Consider the following 10,355-nt stretch of genomic DNA (forward strand, 5'->3'; position numbering starts at 1 on the left):
CTTCAACCCTCAGTTCATCAAATGAAATTATATTTTAACCAGTGTTAATCACAATCCTGTTCTAATGTAGGTTTTGTGTGTGTGTGTGTGTGTGTGTGTGTGTTTGTGTGTGTGTGTGTTTGTGATCTGCAGGAAAGAAAAAGGAAACGGAAATGTGTAATACTGCCCTTATTGTGGTGATGAGTATTTTGTAAGTATTTGTTTTGCATGTTTATTTTGCTTGTGTCTTCACTTATCTTTTGTTTCTAAAAGTATTTGAATGCACTTGTATATTATTGTGTAGAAATTGCCACTATTTGGGGCACTGGGTGGCTCAGTCAGTTAAGCATCCCACTTCAGCTCAGGTCATGATCTCTCATTTGGGTGAGTTTGAGCCCTGCATTTGGCTCTGTGCTAACAGCTCAGAGCCTGGAGCCTGCTTCGGACTCTGTGTCTCCCTCTCTCTGCTCCTCTCTTGTTCATGCTCTCTCTCTCTCTCAAAACTAAATAAACATTAAAAAAATTAAAAGAAAAAAAGAAATGCCACTAAGTTTGGTTTATAAAAACATTAATTTATGCTTCAGTCTAACAGTTTTTGATGTATGATTTTCAGGAGAATTATTAAATCTGAGGGAATGCCAAATACACATTCAATGAATGTTTTGTTTTTAAAAAATTAATCTGATTTATTTTTACCATCATAGGTTTTTACTGGAAGTTCCATAGATTTAAAGAGAATGTTTATATATGCAGGCCTGTGAAATCCCAAAAGTGCTATTTTACTCTATTTGATTAGACCAATGATCCTTACCCTTTAGGATCATTTGCTAAAATGCAGATTTCTAGACCTTAGTCCCAGAGATTGAGTCAGAAGGCCTCCAGCAGTGATCAAGAACCTTAGTCTATAGGCATCCTCTCAGACAGACATATTTAGATGACTGTTATCTACGTGGCTGTATCTGAATATTGAGGTAGTCCATTAGATTTAATTGAATTGGTTCTGACTGTGTGGTACACTCTGGGGATATATATTTTGGAATGAAGTTCTTATATCCACTACTTTTTCTAATTATAGATTTCAGAACATACAAAATGTTTGATATACCTTTGAGCTTTACAAAAGGTTTTCATATTCTTCTTAAGTCAGTTTGCTCTAATAATTTTGAATGTTAAATATTAGCAGTGATCTTTTTATTGCTGTGTAGAAAATTTATAGTCAGAGGTTGAAATGCTGATCTGTATACTATTTCAGTGCCACAGTAATTTCATAGATTTGATTTTCTTGCTCCTACCTTAGCTTTCATTTTTTAAAAAATCTTCTGGGCAGGTAAAGGTGAATACTATATATTTTTAAGGGCAAGTCGGTATTTTAACAGAAAATTTAGGAGAAATATGATGCCATATATATATTTGTATATATGTGTAATAAGACATACATCCATTCACTTGAAAGGCTGCTGTGAGGACCAATACAGTAAATTCATTTAGCATGTAATGTTTTATGTATGATACAATTCATGTATACTTGGGATTTGATACTTTCTTTGTCTAAGTTGAACTAGAAGAAAGTTTTGCTGAATAGTAGTTTAAAAAATTTGTTTTGGCTTTGACAGGGAATAAGGTGCATGACCATCTACGTAAGATCAAGTCCATATTGATCTTCATTTCCTTTTTGTTGCAGCATAATGGGGGTATAATTGCTTAAGCTGAAAGTACCCAGAAATAGATCTCTCAAGCTTACCTGGTAGATTCTAAGCTAGTGGTCACACATCAGCACTGGCTGGGATTCCTCACAGAGAGAAAAGATGTCAGGGATAATCCCAACCTGTCTTTTTGAGGACTTTATTGTCACCCAATTACCTTCTAACTTTTTCTTCACCATCCACTGATTACCTAAAAGTAATGATCTCATACAATAAAATAGAGATGACTGATTTAAATAATAACAATAATTGGAAACTAGTCTGGACAACATACATTTTAAAAGTTTTTGCGTGTCTGTTCTGCACATGGTAGTGTGTTAGGTCTGGGTAAGAGTGGAGTAACCAGGTACAATTTGCTCTGTCCAGTTTGCTGTTGCTCGTTCTGTTGAACGTGACGCTGTTTCTGAAGCTGTCAAAGATAGAATCTGCTGCTCAGTCCCTTTACCGTCTCCACCTCCAAGAAGAGAAATCTCTGTAGTAAGTCTTTTTTCCCCCAACCTGTTATTATTTCAGTAATTCTCTAGCTGCAGAAAACGGAATTCGTTTAGAGATTTTGGTCTTCTAGCTATACTATAGTCATAAGCTTTTTAAAAAATTTAATGTTTTGCTTTGCTTGGAAATTTATAGGACACTGATGATTTCTAGAAATGACAAGATTAGAAGCTATTTCCCTGATTTTTAAGATTTTTTTTTTTCAGTTTAGCCTCTGGTATGCTGTCAAGAGCAGAGAATACTGAGAAGAACAAAGACCAGGCCCGTCATTTAAAAGGAGTGCTCCGAGACTCCATCGTGATGCTTGAACAGGTAGGCAACTCTGTGTACCACAGTACTTAGTACTTTCATACGAGTATGAACCAGTTGTGTTGTGTGAGAATATTTACTACCCCATTATTTGAAGAACCCCCTCCAAGAGGCAACCACCCTTGCCAGTTTCTATAGTATGCATTTATATGTATAGTCTCATTTTTCCAAAATGGGAGCATACTGTACATACTCTCATTTTACAATTAGTAATATATTTTGAAGATGTTTCCATATCAGCATGTACATTGGACTCTTGAATAATGCCGAGGTTAGGGGTGCTGAGCACTGCACAGTCGAAAATCACATATAACTTTTGACTCCTCCAAAACTCAACTACTATAGCCTACTGTGGAACAGAAGCCTTACTGATAACGCAGTCAATTAACACATTTTTATTTTATTTTACTTAAAATTTTTTAAAAATTTATTTTTGAGAGAGAGAACCATCTTAATCAGGGGAAGGGCAGAGAGAGGGAGACACAGAATCCAAAACAGGCTCCAGCTCTGAGCTGCCAGCATGGAGCCCGACATGGGGCTCAAACCCACAAACTGTGAGATCATGACCTGAGCCAAAGTTGGACGCTTAACTGACTGAGCCACCCAGGCGCCTCTCAATTAATACATATTTTATATGTTACATGTATTATGTGCTGTATTCTATAATAAAGTAATCTAGAGAAAAGAAAATGTTATTAAGATCATAAGGAAAACACATTTACAGTACTGTCCTGTTAGAGATCTGCATGTGAGTGCACCCATACAGTTCAAACCTGTGTTGTTCAAAGGTCAACTGTATACATCTACCTCAGTCTTTTCATTGACACTTCCATGTAAAAAGTGGTGCTTGGTATTAACTTTTTGCGGAAGCGCGCTGTGCACACTGCTGATTATTTTGTTTCTATCTATTAGCCATGTATCTTGGAAGTGCTACCGGATTAGCATATAAAGCAGTTCCTCTTAACAAGTGCATAGAACTCAACTGTATACATGTGCCATAATTACTTATTTTATCAGTTCTCCATTAAAGAATGAACACTTAGGTTGTTCTGGTGTTTATCTCTTGAAGACAGTATCATCAATATGATATAAGCCAAAACTTAGGATTCCCTTTGAAAAAAAAATAAAGATTACTGTTTTCATCATAATACAGTATATGTGTACTTTTCAAGATAAAAAAGTGAATGTAGGAGAGAAGAAAACCTATAGTTCTAGCATCCAGACATAGCCACTATTAATATTTTGCTTCCTTCTTCTATGCATTGGTTTCTTAGAAGATTCAGTTATTGAGCATTTCTCAGGACACCCTGTGGGGCATGAAAGGGGCCCCCCCGCATTCCTCACGTGTGCGTGTCTGCAGCGCCTGGCGCCCTCCCCCTCCCCCTCTCAGCGGGAATGGGCCAACTTGCACTTCTCCTCCGCCTCCTGCTCCTCTGACTCTCAGGGATGACTCTGCCTCGAAGAGAAAAGAGAGTCTTCCTCTCCTCTAACCAGATCTACAGACCTTCCAGTCGCTGCACCCGTCCTCCTTCCATGGCTGTCCGAGCATGCCTGTGAGGAGGGTCTCAGCATGTGCTGGCGGGAGACCTGTCCATCCGTCGGTCCGTCTCCCTCTTTCAGCTGGATCTTTCCCATCTGCACGTGGCCCCTGCTCTGGTCTCTCCTGCATTAAAGCACCCACGCTGTCCACATCCTTCTCTCTCTGCCCCTCTGTCTCTTTGCTCCCTTTCACAGTTGGGCTCTTTCCCAGTTGCCTGTGGTGGCTGTCACTACTTTATCCTTCATAATCTGTTCACTTTTTTAAGGTTTTATTGTTACCAAAGTCACTCCTTCACACGGTCAACTTGTTTTACCAGGATTGTTCAGCAAAACAGCAGTCCCACTATATACTGTCCCAAACACAACCACCCTTAACTCTTTTAGTTTCGTTTGGTGTTTGCCTCCATATTTATAAACAACAGGCTGCATTGATACTTCCTGATTTTCTAGTTTTGGACATAATCATTTGACCTATTATGGAAGACAAACATTTTGTTTCCTTTTCTTTCACCTCTTCCTGCTCCCGTTTCTGATTCCCCCATCCTCCCAAGGAAGTGATAATCCTGATTTGATCCGTATCTAGTATTTACTTTGTTTTGACAAAGTTTGCTCTTCTGGGCTGAGCCATGGAATAAACCAGGCCTACTTTTTCTTTTCTGTGCTTTTTCTTATTGCCGGAACTGTCTTATTATAGTTGATTTGTTAACCATTTTATTTATAAGTATCTCATCTCCTAAAACTCTGGTTGTTTATAAGTCTCCTTTCATAACCTTCATTCACCTCGGGTATTCTGGGCAGGGACCCTCCTGATGGGCTCCTCCTGTCTGGCCCAGGGGCCCTTTCTGCAGGTTCACAGCTCCATCCTGGGAATTCCTGGGGAGCACCTGCTCTGCTTCCTGGATCCAGAATGTTTTCTGCTTTCCTGGTTTCCTCCCTCCTTTTTTAATGGAGCATATTCTCTAGCAGCATCCTAAGAAAGAGAGCATGGAGATAAATATTTTAAGACTTCATCTTAAACTTGTGTGCAAGTTTTTTACTCCATCCTTCCCCTTGATTACGAGTTTGGCTGGGAAGAGAACTCTGGCTCGGAAACAATGTCCCTTCAGAGTCTTTAAGACATTGCCCCATTGTTTTTCTGCTTCTAGTGTTGCCGTTGAAAATTCTGAGGCTGTTACCATTCCTCACCTTTAATCTGGAAACTCATGCCCTTCAGTTTTAGGGAATACTGAATTATACAATTGATGATCTCCTCTCCTCCACTCTCTTTTCTGACTTTCTGCAGCTCCTAAAATCGAGATGTCTGCTTTCTTTTGGACAGGCTGTCCATACTTTTTCTCTTCAGCTTCCATCTTTGCCTTTTTGTTCTGCTTCCTCAGAGTTCCTCAACTTAATCTTCATGAAATTGACTCTTCAACTGTTAGTAAACAAGTTTTGATTCCAAAAACCTGTTACTTCTCTGAATTTTTTTATGGCATTATGATATTTTTAAATGCCTATAGCATCTTCATCATTCTGATCCTATAACTAAATGGCTAAAAACATGTCCCCTTATTCTTGCATACTCACTTTCCATCAAGATGTTTCCCTCATTTTGATTTCTGTCCTTAAAGTGAGATTTCATTAAATGTCTGTAGTTCTTGGTTGTCTGCTTGTGTGGATCAGAAACTCTTAAGCCCATAATGTAGGTTGGGCTGGTGTCTCTTGAACTTCTTTGTAGATCTGGCTGGGCTGTTGGTTGAGAAATCCTGATATCACTACCTTTACGTCTTTCCTCCTCAATTGGTCAGTTTCTACAGAGAAGAGTCTTCCGGTCTCCGCCAGAAAGATTAAGGGCTGGCTGCCAGCATTTAAGGAGCAGGGAGAAAGTAAAGGGATGGAAGAGGGCAGGGCAGAGGAAGATGGTCGCAACACTTTCTCATATAATCCCCATTTTGGGGATGGCACTACTGTCCTAAGTGTCTCTTGTCCCTGCGTCAGCCAGAGATCCTCTGTTCTAGCCTCCCCAGAAAAAAAAGTTGTACACTTCTAACAGGTAGTGGAAGAGCTCAAATGCCATACAGTCGTTACATTAGTTCCTCTTACTTATTCCCACTTCCAGAGATTCCTGTCAGTTCCTGAGGCTTTTGAGGATCCTTCAAGGTAGATTTGGTTGGTTCTCAGCTTTCTCTGCAGTTAGCTTGCAAGTCCACTTTTTCTGGTCTCCAAGATCATCCATCTGGTTTCTCATTTCCAAAGCTGTCTTGCTGCTTTCGCCTTTCTGTTCTCCCTGTCCTGTCCTTGTGGATTTATGCCTTTCAAGAGTCTCTTTATTGTGCTTTTAGTGGAGTTTCAGGAGGAAGCAAAATTGGATGCCTATATTTAAGCAGTATTTGCTCTTCAGCTCGCTCCTGCCTTGTTTTCTTCCCCACACCTTGCACTGATATTACTTGGGCTAAAGTCCCCAGTGACAGACTCTGGTTGTTAAAATTAATATAGCTTTTTTAGTTTTTCATCTTACAGCCTGAGCATTTGACAGAGCTGACCACTCTTTTCTTGAAATGTATCTAATCTTGCCTTCTTTAAAACCATAAGAAAAAAACCCAGCTTTATTGTGCTTTAATTGACATCCTATAAATTCACCTTTTAAAGAATTCTTAATATACTCACAAAGTTATACAACCATCACCACTAATTCCAGAGCATGTTTGTCACCCCCAGAAGACACCCTACATCCATTAGCAGTCTCTCACGTTCCTTCACTCTCTCAGCTTCTACAGTCACTGATCTTCTTATTCCTATGGGTTTGCCCACTCTGGATATTTCATATAAATGGAATCATATACTATATGGTCTTTTGTGACTGGTTTCTTCTGCTTAGCATAAAGTAAAACGACCTTTTGCTGGTTAAAACTGTCTCCTCTACCTGACCTCTTCCTGGCCCAGTGCTCCAGGCTTTCTTCATTAGATTCTCTTCTCTCCGCGCCTTCCCTTCAGGTGGCCGCATTCACTCCCCTAACTTGTGCCACGTGTGCCACCGACTTCCAGATCCATCTCCCTGACCCTAGACCTTTCCCTGAGCTCCACACATGCGGTCACTTGTTGACTTGGCATCTGCACCTGGATGCTAATAGGCTCCCACACATTGATCAAACCCGAAGCAGCCTTTAGTTTTCATCCTGAGCTAGGCCTAATTCTCCTCTAATTGACGTAATCTCGGAAAATGACACTACCATCCTCCAGCCAGAATTCGAACACATTGTGTGAGCATAGATCTATATATGTGATGGTACGTCTTAGCCCTGTATCTCTCACAGTCTGTCAACTCCAGGACGGCAGGGACGGTGCCTCTTTGGTTCACTATTGTACATGCAGTGCTGAGCTTAGTACAAACTCAGCATGTACAAGGTAAGCAACTACCATTTACTGAATGAACAAATGAATGAATACAAAGATAATTCTTGTTCTCAAGTTGCCTATAATTTTATTAGAAAAATCTGGTGTGCATGTGTATTGTTAAAAGCTATAAAAATGTACAAAGTTGGGGCACCTGGGTGGCTCAGTCAGTTAAGCAACCAACTCTTGGATTCAGCTCAGATCGTGACCGTGATTGCAGTGTTGAATCTCACCCCTCCCCCCATCCCAGGTTGGAGCAAAGCCTGCTTGAGATTCTCTCTCCACCCCCCCCCCCCATACTCTCTCAAAATTTAAAAAAGAAAAAGAAAAAGGACAAAGATAAGTGTCAAGTAAGTAATAATGCTTTGGGAGTTTGAGGGAAGGTGTCATGGAGATGGGGGGGATGGGTAAGTCTCAGGTGAATGCAAGCATGAAGGAGGTAGCAAAGGCCTGGAGGTGGAACTTGAGTCCTTCAGGGGACAGTGACGAGACCACCGCCACTTAAGAAACCATTTAAGGAAACCACCTTCTCGGAGGCAGAATGTGCAGCAGGACCATGCTGGGAGAAGAGCTCCTGAGCAGGCGAACTGACCTCTAGCTGTTTTATAAGTTCGGTCTTTCATCTGGGCATCAGCAGAAACATAACTATATTGAATATATAAATGTAAACTTTTGGCATAAAAACAATCAGAAAAAATTTAATCTGATTTTGAAATTAATCTTGTTTGTAGTTAAAGAGCTCACTCATTATGCTTCAGAGAACTTTTGATCTACTAAATAAGAACAAGACTGGCATGATTGTCAAAAGCTAGTGATCTCAAGGCCTGAAACCACAGAGATACTTGGAACTAAAAGAAAACATTTGAAGAAAATCAGAGGATGAAGGATTTTAACTGTCACAGGAACATTTCCGTATCTTCTCATTATTGATACTTCTAATACGAACATTCTTTTTAATAACATTAATGTGACGACTAATCTCTGATGGCCTTAACCATCCATTCTTTCACTTCTTATACATAATTCTAAGCAGTGGACTTCTCCAGTGGAAATATGCTCCAGTGGCTATTTCTAGTGAAAAATGTCATGGACTTGAATTTCTATGATACAAAAAGAAAATGAGACACACCGAACAGAATAGTATGGCCTTGTTTTTACAGGGAGGTTTGAAGTTTGATGCTTTATCTGTTAGCACAGAATCAGTACGTGTACAACAGGCTGCTTCCCAGCCAAGATACATTCAAGATACTAAAGAAAACAATTTAAGAATAAACTTCTCTCTCATTATGAATTTTGAAGGACCAGGTTTCAGGCATATAACATTTCTAAGTACTGTAAATATTACAGTGTCTTCATTTTTTTTTTTTTTTTTAGCATGGGAGTTCAGTAGTCATGTTTTGAGTCTGCAACTTGGTAATTACTATCTGAAAGGTTTTTGAGCCATGTTGTATCTTTTTGAAGGTATAGTTGTTTCAGGAGCTATGAGAGGTGAGATTATCTTGCCTCTTCATATATCAAGTGGCAGAAGAGTATATTTTGGAAAAGGAGACATGTAGGATACCAACACTCAAAATGAAGAACCATGCTCTGATTTTAAAAACGAGAGAGGTATGTTAAAATCTGGGCAAATCTTAGTGACAGATCAAATGAATACTTGAACTAAGCATGGCTTCAGCTTAGCACTCTTTCATGGTGGAAGTCAACCACATGGTTGAAAATAATCTGTGGGTTACTTTTCAGTAGTCATATATGTCTTCACTTATTCATTCATGTGTGTGGCTTGTTTCAACTGGTAAGTTATAACCAGACGCAATCTTCACCTCTTCAGTAAAAACTTTTGGGGGCACTATGTCCCAGTACTAGTTTGTTGACTCAAATTCTAAGTCAGAAGATTTGGCTCTTTCATCAGAAGTTTTTAGGCATGTATGTCTTAATATTATGCCTTTGGAACAAGAGAAAGATAGCATGGAATAATTTGTATATATTCTTACTGTTTGGACAATGCTTCCCTTTAGTTATATGTTTCTTCTTTTCACCCCAGAGTCACCAAAGCCACATGAGATTGCTAAAGTAATTTTTGAGATGCCTATAGAGAATGAAAGTATTGACCTGATTACAGGAAAAATGGATTTCTCTGGGTGGTTCCCCACAAACCTACCTTGGGGTACCTGTGTACTAACCTGGGTTTTTTTTTTAAATAAGGATTTATGAAGTGTCTGTCTGTGAGCAAGAGTCACTGGATATTAAACTTGAAGACTTGTTCTCTGTTAAATTCACAAAAATGATCAGAGACAAGCTGAATAATTTTGTGATGTTCTTTAAAACTTCTACTTCATAAATATACCTCAAAGAAAATTAACAAACTTGCTTTTTAGATTAAGACAACATGTATGTATGTAGAATTCAATTAATTGCATTTAAGCCTGTTATGTAAATTAATATCAATAAAACTCAAAATGTCTGAGTTGTAGTTTTTCTTCTTCTGTTAAACCCCCCTCCCAAAACAAAAATAACTAAAAATGCTGCTACAGTGAAAAAGTGTAATGGGCCTACATTCTTTTAAAATTTTGTGCAAAAATAAAACCCAAAGAGGATTCTACGCTCCTCTTCGAGCAGTTTCATTTCAAATACGCAGACTGTTGGAACATAAGTACCAGTAGGCCTGCTGGTCTAATGTAGAATCTGCTTGCCAGAAATCATGAAAATGAACGAGTTTTATAAATTAACAGATCAGGGACAGCGATGGGCCTTTAAGGGGAAGGCTGGAGAATTTGGGGGCGGTCCTAGGTAACTGTTCGCGGTGGTGATCTCCCCCAGAGCCTGTTGCCGGCGTCTGAATGAAGGCTGGCGGACCAACGAGTCCCCAGTACTTTGGGAATCCTCCGGGTCCCGGGGTTCCCGACTTTCCGTGGGCACCTCTCCCGGCCGTGAGCTTGGGCTTGCCCCGCCCACGTACCGCCC

General features: G+C 39.7%; 1 protein-coding gene across 1 annotated transcript in view; it reads left to right on the forward strand.

Moving 5' to 3' along the window:
• GRAMD1C (GRAM domain containing 1C) overlaps positions 1-9,855 on the forward strand; it is a 67,379-nt gene extending 57,524 nt beyond the window's left edge. Inside the window, exons 12-15 of the mRNA XM_029939325.1 lie at positions 133-190; positions 2,049-2,159; positions 2,381-2,486; positions 8,126-9,855. Of these exons, the coding sequence (XP_029795185.1) occupies positions 133-190; positions 2,049-2,159; positions 2,381-2,486; positions 8,126-8,206 (356 nt within the window). The 3' untranslated portion in view covers positions 8,207-9,855. The remainder of the gene's footprint in view (positions 1-132; positions 191-2,048; positions 2,160-2,380; positions 2,487-8,125) is intronic.
• Positions 9,856-10,355: the final 500 nt, after the last annotated feature.

Source organism: Suricata suricatta, chromosome 5, assembly GCF_006229205.1.
Source record: "Suricata suricatta isolate VVHF042 chromosome 5, meerkat_22Aug2017_6uvM2_HiC, whole genome shotgun sequence".
NCBI lineage: Eukaryota > Metazoa > Chordata > Mammalia > Carnivora > Herpestidae > Suricata > Suricata suricatta.